This window comes from Tiliqua scincoides, chromosome 4, assembly GCF_035046505.1.
Source record: "Tiliqua scincoides isolate rTilSci1 chromosome 4, rTilSci1.hap2, whole genome shotgun sequence".
NCBI classification, from domain to species: domain Eukaryota; kingdom Metazoa; phylum Chordata; class Lepidosauria; order Squamata; family Scincidae; genus Tiliqua; species Tiliqua scincoides.
Genome location: NC_089824.1, coordinates 28207880 through 28221262, shown reverse-complemented (window position 1 = coordinate 28221262; position 13383 = coordinate 28207880). Strand labels below are relative to the sequence as shown.

Genomic DNA, 13383 nt, shown 5'->3' with positions numbered 1-13383 from the left:
CAGTGCTTATGTAATGGCAGGGTGCTAGTGTGTGCCAGCTCAATGCTCCATCATGCATACAGGATTTCTAGGCATCAATTGTTTGAACTAGTCCCACAACACACCAGCTGACCACCCAAGGCAAGACGGCGATATCCTTTCTTACTATTGGTCTTTAATATCCAGTTGTCCAAATTTGTCTGAACATACCATTTGTGTTCTTGGGTGCCATAGCCAATAGATATCAATAGGTATCTCCCCTCTGAATGCATCTGATTTTTTCTATTTAAAAAAAAAAAAAACTACCATTCCCATGCTAATGGCCAACACAACTTCCTCTGGCCAGGAATTCCAGAAATTAATGATGTGCTAGGAGTTGCATACTGAAATAATGAATGGAAGCAGCTCTCAAAATATAAAGCACTGTCTTTGTCTTACACTCATAGAATAAAAGGAAGGGTAAAGGTCAGAGCTACTAATTCCTATTCTTAGCAGATTTAAAAACAAAAATCTCATGTTATAAAACACAGCAAATGCATATCCCTTCTGTTCGGTTCAACATATTACTGCACTTCATGTGTGTGCACGAGAGATAGAATGCAACAGCAGTCACTACATGTTTTATGAAAGAAACAAAGAAGACATCACTTGGCGTATGTTTATTGACCCACAAATAAATGAATAATTAGGAGGGTAGATAAGAACTGTTGAAGAAAAAAAATAAAAAAGAATAAAATCAGCATCTTTAAAAACAGCTGCATAAATTATAATTTGCTTTCACTAACAGGAATATGATCACAAGATTTCAAAGAGATTTTTAAAAAGAATCTTATTTAAATTTGGTTTTACTTCAAATCAGAAAGGACCAGCAAAAGATGGCTTCAAAATTCTTGAAAGTGTGCATGAAAAGTAAAATGAAAAACATGCACTCGTTCCCCCACCCACCAGAGACTGCAATTTGACCCAAGACCCAAATTAACACTGGAAAACAATCCTGTCTAGAGCAAAAAGAATGCTGAAGGAACCGTGGTTTTATTCAACAGAATTGCTAAATATTCAAAGATTGTTGAATTCAGGAAGATCACGACGTAGTCGGATCGCCTTTAACTTTTCTACTTTAATTTTTGCTCGCAGTAGCTCTTCCTCCAGCTGCTGCCTTCTTTTCAAACCATCCCTCTTTTCCTGGATATAGAGCCCAATTTTCCTCTGATTTTCCAAAATTATGTGATGCTCGTCTTTTAACATTTGCAGCATCTGAGGATCATACCCTCCACATGCCGGCCTAAATCGTTCCCCACTTTCAAGTCTGAAAAATTCGTCTCTTCTGGGGATGGGAGATGGAGAGAGCATTCTTATATCAACTGAAGACAGGGAGGTGGAAGGAGATCTCTCCATCACATGAACCATGTGTTGCTGTTCTCTTTGTTCCAAGCTCTCCTGCGGCTGTAACTCTACAATCAAAGATGGAGGTGGCTTGACATCCTCTTCATCTTGATCTAACTCCAGTGTGATAGCAGCAGGATGGTGCTCCAGTGTTGGCTGTGGTGAACTAGTAGTAGCAACTGTTTCTTTGTCCAGTGTGGTGCTAGAACAGACAGATCACAATTTAAAGTTTTTAAGACACACAATATATTTTCATGTGCCCAATACAAATTCCTTTTCCCAAGGACCTAAAGCATGTTTTATCTCAAAGCAGTTCTTTCCCTGTCCTTACTCTACATGTCCTCCTACTTTTCTTAAGGATAAGAGGCATTCTGTGTGTAAGTATTAACAAACATGTCAACACTTAATGGCTGGGATCCACAAATTTGGGCTTATCTTAGTCTTTTTTTAATCTTCCAAACCCCTTGCTCCTCTCAAGTGCTCCAACACATGCAGAAGATTTGAGGGAGGATCAGTCTCTCAATTCACTCTAGGTTAGGGCATACTCAAATGTAGTAAGAGAAATTCTCCCTCTGCTTAGGAGTGCCTCTCAACCCAGCAAGAGATGACAGGTTGATCCTTTCCTTCAACTTTTGGAACTTGGAGCAGGGCCAGGTTGTTATAATCCTGATTCAGTGGCGTGGATAGGGGTGTGTGGACCGCACCTGGTGATGCACTTGGGGGAGACACACCACTACTGGCCAAAATTTTGTAAATCTTGGTATATTTGAATAATACCATAATGTTATATATCATTCAATGTGTGATTTCATGCAGAACGCAATGAAACAAACCACCCTGAAATATCTATACCCTATCAAAAGTTAACCAGATAACCAGAAACAAAAAACACAATTGTCTTATGTAACAATAAGTGGATTTCCGTAACTCAGTACTGACCAATGAGACTGATTGTTCTGAGAGACAATGAAACGTTATTATGACACAGCAGGGAGACAATAAAATGTTAGTATGAGTTGTGTGAATGTCATCAAGTTGGCTACTGGTTTTCGTTGGTTACTGATTTTTGGGATGACCTGTACGGTATAATATATAGCATAATATATTTTAAAAATAAATTGAATGGGGATGACATAAACCCTAGCGATGCCACTACACTTAGGTTGTACACATATTGTAATCTATTCTGTATGGTCTGGTACGGGAAGAGGTCCATCATGGAGGTGACACAATGAGCTCTTGCACTGCAATCCCTAGTGATGCCTCTGTCCTGATTTAGAATATCATGGCTAATTCTGTTAAAACTACCTCTTCTTCCCAATTCATAATTGTTTAAATGTGTATAAAAAAAAGTTAAGGTACCAGACAATATAAAGCAACTGCAAACAGGTATTCAGACAAAATTTGGTAAACTAGAAATATCATTATTAGGGGCAGCATCCAGTTACTTGCTCCAGAAGAAGGGACTCCTGCTACAGAGGAAGAAAAATACTGGAGAAAAAGATATCCTATCTTAGGACTACTTTAGAATATAATGGGCCAAGGTGAAGACCACCCTGCAGAATTTTAATATAGATGACACCAATACCTTATGAAGTTGCTACCTGATCCCCAAAGTGGCTCTGTTAGCCACAGTAAGTCAATTAAAAAAAATAGCTTAAATTATAAACTGAAAGTTTTTGTATAGCAGAGCAAGACCCATTCCACATCTTCTGAAAAATGAAACAAGACAGTTATAGTATGGTTGGTATTCAGAACCCAATACTAGAAGTGTGCTTTTTTGGTTTTATTTTTTTTGCAGGTTTCATTTTTTTGACAAAAATCAGAAGTGCAGAAAGCAGTGTTGTGTGTCTTTATTCCAAGGACACACTTCTATAAATTATAAACACTTTAAAAGTATTCTAGGTAGGTGATACAGGTGGTATAGTGTCAGCAGATGCAGCCACACACATGTAGAGGACAGGTTTTGAGGAGGCAGATGTCAGGAGTTTTATATTTTTCTTTTTTACAAGACATGCAGGAAGTAGTGTTACGTGTTTTTATTTTGTTATCACTGACAAGACCATCTCTACCCATTAGGCAACTCTGAGTCACATAAAAGGCAGGAGGTCTGGCTCAGTTGGTAGAGCTGCCGCCTTGTATGCCTGAAGATCTGAGGCTGCCAGTTCGAAACAACCGGAAGTACCCAAGAACTGATGAGCTGACCCTCGGTGGCAGAGAGGAGTTGCCTTCAAGTGGAGCATGGGAGGCAAAGGGTCAGAGAGAGGCCAGACCCGGAAGGAATCCAGCTGGAACGAGGAGTTCTATGAAAGACTAGAACTATTCAATTGTAAAAATCCCTACGGGGTTTAGAACAGCCTGCCTATGTAAACCGCCTTGGATGAAGGTCTGAGGAGAAATCTGACGACCAAAGAAAGGCAGTATATAAATATCTGTATAAATATAAATAAAACCATTGTGTTAAATCTAACTAAGCATGCCATGAGACACACAAGAAAACTGGATTCCTTAACTTTGTTTTATTTTGAAACATGGAGTACACTGATTTGGCCAGACTAATTCCAAGGACTAGTTTAATAAGAAAGTTAGAGCCCAATCCTGTGGTCCGCGGCACGGCTCCATGCCACGGACCACAGTCGCAAACGCGCAGAGGTTTTCTTGTAAAAAGAGAGTACAATACTTAGGACATTGTATTCCAGGGATGGATTCAAGCAGGGGTGGCCAACCTTTCAACTTTACAGCCCCTGGACATAAAGTTTAGGTTTAGGATTAGAGATAGGAACAATTCTCAAGTATTCTACTCCGAGGTGCACATCAACTCATCTTGGGGATAGCACCGGTTGATATGCTTTTCAAGAGTGAACACATAAGAACATGTTACACATAAAAACATGTGATGGGGCCCTCAGTACCAGTGTTTTTAAAGAAAATCAGCTTCTCAGCAATGGGAAAAGACATATGTCTCTGTTTCAAATTCCCCTTCTCATTGCATATTTCCCCCAGAGGATTTGTGTTTATAAACATACCTGTTGAATCGGGGGGGGGGCCTAAAATTCATGCGAGGTGACAAACTAGAGTGGGGAATGTGGCAAGGAAAGGGGAAAGTAACTCTCACCTCCTGACACTACTTCTCTACTCAATATCCTAACCCTTTAATAGTCGTTTTTAAAAATGCATTGGGAGCAAAACAATTCTAATGTGCAGCACATCAGGTTTGATTAAAAGGAACTGCATGAATGAAGCAACTCACTGGTTCACGCAGTCCCTGAAAATGGAACCAGAAGTCTTACATTTCCAAAACTGAAGAAACACTGCCAGAAGCAAGACAGGAGGTAGTTGATCTACTTTCCACTTGCTTTTAGCAGGTGGAAAGTGGATCAGTGCACACTGCATAAGAACATAAGCACAGCCCCACTGGATCAGGCCATAGGCCCATCTAGTCCAGCTTCCTGTATCTCACAGCGGCCCACCAAATGCCCCAGGGAGCACACCAGATAACAAGAGACCTCATCCTGGTGCCCTCCCCTGCATCTGGCATTCTGACTTAACCCATTTCTAAAATCAGGAGGTTGCGCATACACATCATGGCTTGTACCCCATAATGGATTTTTCCTCCAGAAACTTGTCCAATCCCCTTTTAAAGGCATCTAGGCTAGACTAGACGTCAGTCTAGTGTGGCTGAAAAGGCCTATTCAGGCCTGCATCTGCATCTGCAGCTGGTGGAAAGAGGTGGCAGTGACGGCAGACTTGGGGTGAAGGGCACCCCAAATCTGCTGCCCCTCCAATCTGCTTCTGATGCAACTCACATCACTTTGCCTAATGGATGAGCCACCCCCAGACACTGGTTACAAACTTAATGCTACCATGTAGAGGTAATCAGTGTCTGGCAAAAAAAAGGGGGGGCATGGCACTAGAATAGTGTTTCTCAAACTGTGGGTTGGGACCCACTAGGTGGGTCATGAGCCAATTTCAGGTTGGTCCCCATTCATTTAAATATTTTATTTTTAATATATTAGACTTGATGCCATCAACCATTAACCATCATTTAGGGTTGCTTTTACCAGTATTTGAATAGGCCCTCAGCTGTACTTGTTGTAAGAGGCAACTAAACAGCCACCGGGTAGATGGGACTCGTCAGCCTGGGAAGGCAGCTCATCTGAGAGAAGGAAAACTCTGACCCCAAACCTCCACTGCCTTGTGGCTACATCCAGTTATGGAAGAGGCTTCAGGAATCAACCTCAAGGCAAAATCCGGAGCTGGAGTCCCTGAGGCAGTTCATGGCTGAACACAGTCACGTTCTGGCAACTCCTGCGATGCTGCTGGAACCAACCGTATTGGCCTCTGCCTTTCCATTGGACCATTTCAGCAACGTGAAGAGGGGGAATTTGCTGCATGGGAAACAGTCTATCCTCCATATCTACTTTACCCAGGCTTTGCACACTGGAGAGGACACTCTGTTCCAGAACACTATTCAGAGCACGATACCATAGTCTTCTGAGACTGAAGGATGCCAACAAGTGTGATGCTACCACGGACTGTGACCGCATTGTAATTTTAATAAGCTACTATGTATATTCTTTTAACAAAGAGAGTCAATGGGACTTACTCCTGGATAAGTGTGGGTAGGATTGCAGTCTAGGATTCTTAAAAAATGTTCCTGCTTGATGATGTCACTTCTGGTCACTTCACATCACTTCTGGTGGGTCTAGCACCTCTAGCACATTAGAGAGAAAGGCTCTACCCCAAGCCAATCGCTAATGCACTATTATTATTTTGAATATATATTGCTTTTTAACCAGTGGTTGAAGTGGAGGAGTCTCCAACCAGAAGAAGTTTGTTCCATACTTCCTTGGCTATGCTGACTAACTCAGCCAGGTTCAATGCTGCAGAAATCTGTCCCCCTCCTCAATAACGTACTGCCACAATATTAAAAATCCATTTCAATTATAATTTATTTACCCTAGCTGATGCAGAATTCTGACTCAAAAAGCCTGCTACCACATGCTGTTATTTTAAGAGCATCAAACATGGTGGGGTTTAGACAAATGTTAGCATTCAATATAGCCAGCGGCGGCACAAATGAGGTACTGACCAGCAAGCACATACATGCCAGCTTCCCCGGAAACTCAGATTAACGTATTTGATTTGCACTGTGAAGGACATGAATTCAGTTGTTTATGACAGGAGCAAGAACAAGGGCTGTTCATGTTCCCCTAATTTTAAAAATATCTACAACCAGGCATAACACAAATCTGATCCGGGAAGCTTTTGAGTAACCCTGAACTAGCGGTATGTTGCAAGCCAGCTGCAGGAAGAGGAGGGGGACATTAGCACAGGCCCTGTGAGAAAGCTTGAAAACAGTCCGCCTGCTCTATGTCTGGCTCAAATCTAGACAGGCTCTGATTTGCTTCAACACTAAAAGGCTATTAGAAAATTAAAAAAAAAAAAAGACTGTGTAATTTCATGCTCCTGTTTGTCTAGACAAACCTCACAATTTACTACACTGCTACCCAGATTCTTATTTACAGTTTAGCTTAAGCATCTCTGTGTTCTGGCCTCAGACAACTTAAATAATTTTTAAACAATAAATTTGCATTGTAAAAGGCACAGTAGGGTCTGAAATAAAATTGCTGAAAGGACTAGATGCAGTTAAAATGCATCCCATACTGGGAGATTAACATAATCCTTGATGGGGCACACTGTACAAAAGAGGTTCTTTGTTCTCCAACTCGGTCTTATGTAGATTTTATCCAAAAGAGGCATCAGCTTCCATATGCAGCCAGATGACTGCAGTACTACCTTAAATGTAGAACAGCCTTTCGGCTTGGTCAGTGTTTGAATGCTATGCCTATTAAAAGGGGAGGGGTAAAAGTTGGAGCTCCTATTTCACTTGGATTCTCTCTTAACCCTCACTTGCCAAGGGTCTGACAATACAATATTTGAAATACAGCTACAAGTATAACATAACAATAAGTCATGACTAAAACAAAAGCACCACAACACTAAAATCAAACAAATCAAACTAGAACCACAACACTTTGACCTAACACTAAGAAATTTACTTAGCTCCAAAAGGAACACTCAAAGACAGGAGGCGCTATAGCTGACATTTAAGTGCAACACAAAAACACAACTCACCATGGCAGGTTGTTCCTCTCTCTCAAACACACACTGGAAATCTGTGGAATCATCTCTACAACTTTCTTAGTTGGTTCAGAGATGTAGCTTTTGTAGTCAGAATGGCTCTCCTTTTGCTGCAGTAGCTCTTGTTTGGCATATTCCTTCAGCCTCTTGTATAGCGTGCGAAGGCCCTGTGCAGTGCGAGGAGGGCGGTCTACTCCAATGGCATTGTAGTTGTCAGCTATGATGTCCCAGCATTTGTTTTTCTCCACTATGACTGAGTGTTTGTTGGTGTGCTCTTCAAGAATTTTAACATATGGCTTGACAAGTTTCAGCAAATCAAGCTTTTCAGACAAGGTAAAATTCGAGGATCTGGCCTTCCCAACCATCGTTCTCTCCAGCTTGAAGAAGCAGTTCCTGAAACCACCACGCAGATCTCAGCTCTGCTCAGCTCTTTTTCACAAACAGAAAAAGATCAGGCTTAACTAGGCTTGCCTCATTTAGGCCCACGCCTACAAGGGAGGGTTTATTAAAATTCCTTCAGCTTAAGCTGACGCAGATTCAGGAAATCTGCTTAAGCCAAGCCTGACCTACATAAGGCTTCAGACTGAGATGAGAAGAAGCAGGCAAAACACACACTTTTGTGTCAAGAGACCCATACATACACAGGATTGAAAACATAAAGGTTTAAAGATTAGCGCATTACCCTGCTAAATATTACCCAATTCACCCTGAGTTAACAAGCTCACGCACATCTCATGAGCTGGCAGAGACTGCAACTGCATGGAGGGTTGAATTTATTCATGTCTAAGAAAGCAACAACTTTTTTATTTTTTATTTTGTGGTCATTTACTGGTTGTTGAGCCGCACTGCCACAGCAAAAGGGAAAAAACCAGGAGGTTTTAGGAGCGGCCGTGTGTAGAGAGATCCCTAACAGAGCCCCTGATCACAGCTCCCTAGCTGCTGTTCTCCCCGGCAGTATTTGCATAATGCTAGTCCTGCTGTCAATCAGGAATTGCATATCGCCTAGCTAGTTAGGTTTCACTCAGGCTCAGGAGCAAAGCTAAGGTTCCCCAGCACTTTGCAGTGTGCACCAGCTTCCCATGCGCACACACTTTTTAAAGAGGCAGTCGCGCAATAGGAGCACATGAACAAAAGAGCAGAAGACATAAAACCAAGTTCTTTTCATCGCCTGCCACTTCTCACAGCCCGGCCCCTCTGCAATCTCCTCGACTTACTGCATCCATTATCGCCGTTCAGCCCAACTGTGACTGAGAAGCATGTCTCTGGAGGCACATAATAAAGGCAACATTCAATCCAGACAGAGTCTAGATGCATTACACAATGTAGGCTTTTTGTAATATCCATCAAGAAACAATCTGCTATTCTGAAAAGAAATCCAGTCATTCTACAAACGGAAAGCACTGACTTCTTAACTAGTATTTGCTCAATCAAACAACACAAACACTCATATATAATATTCCCCCCCCCCCGAAGAAATACAAATTAACGGAGATCTGAAGAATTACATAAGAACATAAGAACAGCCCCACTGGATCAGGCCATAGGCCCATCTAGTCCAGCTTCCTGTATCTCACAGCGGCCCACCAAATGCCCCAGGGAGCACACCAGATAACAAGAGACCTCATCCTGGTGCCCTCCCTTGCATCTGGCATTCTGACATAACCCATTCCTAAAATCAGGAGGTTGCGCATACACATCATGGCTTGTACCCCATAATGGATTTTTCCTCCAGAAACTTGTCCAATCCCCTTTTAAAGGCGTCTAGGCTAGACGCCATCACCACATCCTGTGGCAAGGAGTTCCACAGACCGACCACATGCTGAGTAAAGAAATATTTTCTTTTGTCTGTCCTAATCCGCCCAACACTCAATTTTAGTGGATGTCCCCTGGTTCAGGTATTATGTGAGAGTGTAAAGAGCATCTCCCTATCCACTCTGTCCATCCCCTGCATAATTTTGTATGTCTCAATCATGTCCCCCCTCAGGCGTCTCTTTTCTAGGCTGAAGAGGCCCAAACGCCGTAGCCTTTCCTCATAAGGAAGGTGCCCCAGCCCCGTAATCATCTTAGTCGCTCTCTTTTGCACCTTTTCCATTTCCACTATGTCTTTTTTGAGATGTGGCGACCAGAACTGGACACAATACTCCAGGTGTGGCCTTACCATAGATTTGTACAACGGCATTATAATACTAGCCGTTTTGTTCTCAATACCCTTCCTAATGATCCCAAGCATAGAATTGGCCTTCTTCACTGCCGCCGCACATTGGGTCGACACTTTCATCGACCTGTCCACCACCACCCCAAGATCTCTCTCCTGATCTGTCACAGACAGCTCAGAACCCATCAGCCTATATCTAAAGTTTTGATTTTTTGCCCCAATGTGCATGACTTTACACTTACTGACATTGAAGCGCATCTGCCATTTTGCTGCCCATTCTGCCAGTCTGGAGAGATCCTTCTGGAGCTCCTCACAATCACTTCTGGTCTTCACCACTCGGAAATGTTTGGTGTCGTCTGCAAACTTAGCCACTTCACTGCTCAACCCTGTCTCCAGGTCATTTATGAAGAGGTTGAAAAGCACTGGTCCCAGGACAGATCCTTGGGGCACACCGCTTTTCACCTCTCTCCATTGTGAAAATTGCCCATTGACACCCACTCTCTGCTTCCTGGCCTCCAACCAGTTCTCAATCCACGAGAGGACCTGTCCTCTAATTCCCTGACTGTGGAGTTTTTTCAGTAGTCTTTGGTGAGGGACCGTGTCAAACGCCTTCTGAAAGTCCAGATATATAATGTTCACGGGTTCTCCCGCATCCACATGCCTGTTGACCTTTTCAAAGAATTCTATAAGGTTGGTGAGGCAAGACTTACCCTTACAGAAGCCATGCTGACTCTCCCTCAGCAAGGCCTGTTCGTCTATGTGTTTTGAGATCCTATCTTTGATGAGGCATTCCACCATCTTACCTGGTATGGATGTTAGGCTGACCGGCCTATAGTTTCCCGGGTCCCCCCTCTTTCCCTTTTTAAAAATAGGTGTGACATTTGCTATCCTTCAATCTTCTGGCACCATGGCCGTTTTGAGGGACAAGTTGCATACCTTAGTCAAGAGGTCTGCAACTTCATTCTTCAATTCCTTAATAACTCTTGGGTGGATGCCATCAGGGCCCGGTGACTTATTGATCTTTAATTTATCAATGAGGTCTGAAACATCTTCTCTTTTAACCTCTATCTGACTTAACTCCTCAGTCAGGTGGGGCCGTTCGGGCAGCGGTATCTGCCCGAGGTCTTCTGCAGTGAAGACAGATGCAAAGAACTCATTTAATTTCTCTGCCATCTCTAAGTCTCCTTTTATCTCCCCTTTCCCTCCCTCACCATCCAGAGGGCCAACCGCTTCTCTGGCGGGTTTCCTGCTTCTAACATATTTGAAGAAGCTTTTATTATTCCCCTTAATGTTGCTGGCCATGCGTTCCTCATAGTCTCGCTTGGCCTCCAGTATCACCTTCTTACATTTCTTTTGCCACAGTTTATGTTCCTTTTTATTCTCCTCATTAGGGCAAGACTTCCATTTACGGAAGGAAGCTTCCTTGCCCTTCACAGCCTCTCTAACTTGGCTGGTTAGCCATGCGGGCAACCTCCTGGATTTAGTGGAACCCTTCTTTCTTTGCGTTATACACCTTTGCGTTATACACCTCTGGGCCTCTATTACTGTTGTTTTAAGCAGCCTCCATTCACTCTGGAGAGATTGGACTCTTTTTACCCTCCCTTTCAACCTCCTTCTAACCAGCCTCCTCATTTGAGGGAAGTCCGCCCGTCGGAAGTCAAGGGTTTTTGTTAGAGATTTGCCTGGTATTCTTCCCCCAACGTGCACGTCAAAACGGATCGCAGCATGATCACTGTTCCCCAATGGCTCAGTAACGTTTACATCTCTAACCAGGTCCTGTGTACCACACAATATTAAATCCAGAGTCACCTGTCCTCTGGTGGGCTCCGTGACTAGCTGAATTAAGCCACAGTCATTTAGCACGTCAAGAAATCCGGTTTCCTTATCGTGACCAGAACACAAATTGACCCAGTCAATATGAGGATAATTGAAGTCCCCCATGATTACAACCCTGTCCCTCCTTGTCACCTCCCTGATCTGTTTCCTCATTTCAAGGTCTCCATCCGATTTCTGGTCTGGAGGACGATAGCACGCCCCCAATATTACATCGCTGCACAAGCCTGGTAATTTAACCCACAGAGATTATATGGTTCAAATTGTTGGATTTGGTCATGGGAGACCCAGCCCATGAAAATTACTATGTCAAAGCACTAAGGTTCAGCACTAAGGTTCAGCCTAGCCTACCTCACATAGCTGTTGTGATCATAAAAGCATGAGATAAAGAATACATCATAATTTGTCTTGAATCTGTAAAAAATAGCTGCTTGGATTTTCTTTTTCCTGCCCGAACAGAAATTATTTAAGTCTTTTCTGCCCAATGTTGCATATATGTAACACGGACCAAATGTGTACACCTGTGGGACAGGCAAAAATGGATTAAACCAAGAAAGCAGAGATACAAACCTAAAGAATGATTTCCCTGTGGAAAAAAATAGTACTTTATAAAGTATATTTAGAATACTATAGCTTATACCACAGTTTGAGACTCTCTGATTAAAGATCAATCCAATTACTTCTGTAGCACTGTGGTGAACAGGACCCCTTCACCCTAAATGGGGAGCTCCTTTGTATGTAACATGGCACTAGCTTGCCATAGTTGATGCAGCCTGTCATCATGACCTCTGTAACCTGAACATCCATAAGAAATGTGTATTGTCACACACATAAACAGGTATTGATGCACCAGTATGGCTAACACCTAGCCACGTGAACATCAGACCAGGAGGAAAATATCAATACCCCACTGACCGTGGCTGACGGAAGGTTCAGGGGTCTGGACTGGAGTATCCTGATAGTGGAACAACCAACAGGAAAGGTAGGATCTCGGTTCTCCTGAACCCCTGCACAGAGGACGACTGAACACTAACAGAGTTAACCGTACAATGCTGTCATACTCCTCCAGACCAAGAATGTAAACAAGGGAACTGCAACTAAGTATATTAATCTAGCTAGGAAAAAGTCTAAGGTTATACAAACTGGGATGCTCCAATCAGACAAAATTGCTGTGCATTGCAAGTCCTGCAGCATTTTAAATTTAATTTCAATTGTTCAATGGCTTGAGACTGGGTGTAGCACACATCCTGCCATGTCTTTTGTTCCTCAGGAACCTCTCTGATTAGGGAACAACCAAGCTTCTGCATACTCCTAGAAGGACGCACTCAATCAAATCCAGGAAACCTGGGCCGCAAACCCAAAGGGAAGCTCCAAACTCCTTGTCTATCTAGAAATGTTTTTGTTTCCTTTGTGAGAAGTCCTATAACTGTTCTGCTCTGGAGGCAGAACTGAGCCACTCCTAAACCCTCTGGGATTGTCCATATTGCATTTTTTGGGAGCGTCTTTCTCTATAAGCCTCCTCCATTTTTGGTGGAGCTTTCTTCCCTGCTGGAAGCTTCTACATTTTTGTTGGGCAACGCTGTTCTGCAGTCAGGAACCCTCTTTCTCTGGTAGCTATACTCGTCCTCATAGGAGCTACCTTTCTAGCTCAAGTGAGTAGTTTTTTTGGTGCATTTTTCTTTCCTGGAATGAGGAATCGTGCAGCCCTGCCCTTGTTGCTTAGACAGGACTTAGTACTCAAAAACCTGCCCAAGAGAATAAGGATGTGAATAAGCACTGTTGGCAACAGAGCCTAAATTACTTCAAAGGATTGTTCTGAGAATATAAAAGGGCAGAAACACCATGTACAGTGCCCTGAGCTCTTTGGAAGAAGGGAAGAATAAAAGTGT

At 42.9% G+C, this 13383-nt stretch overlaps 2 protein-coding genes across 2 annotated transcripts in view; both read right to left on the bottom strand.

The window, feature by feature from the left end:
- Window positions 1-13383, bottom strand: part of RAD54B (RAD54 homolog B) — a 56036-nt gene that overhangs the window by 31644 nt on the left and 11009 nt on the right. The window lies entirely within an intron of this gene.
- FSBP (fibrinogen silencer binding protein) lies at window positions 737-7917 on the bottom strand. The gene is made up of 2 exons (XM_066624926.1): window positions 7501-7917; window positions 737-1564 (listed from the first exon to the last, which is right to left on the bottom strand). The coding sequence occupies exons 1-2, from the start codon at window positions 7869-7871 to the stop codon at window positions 1036-1038; spliced, it is 900 nt and encodes a 299-aa protein (XP_066481023.1). The 5' UTR covers window positions 7872-7917; the 3' UTR covers window positions 737-1035.

Excerpts from the sequence above, each read along its gene's own strand:
- FSBP (XM_066624926.1), bottom strand. The coding sequence starts at position 7,871 with ATGGTTGGGAAGGCCAGATCCTCGAATTTTACCTTGTCTGAAAAGCTT. Across the intron at positions 1,565-7,500 it reads GAGAGGAACAACCTGCCATG|CACCACACTGGACAAAGAAA; the intron begins GTGAGTTGTGTT and ends TGTCTGTTCTAG.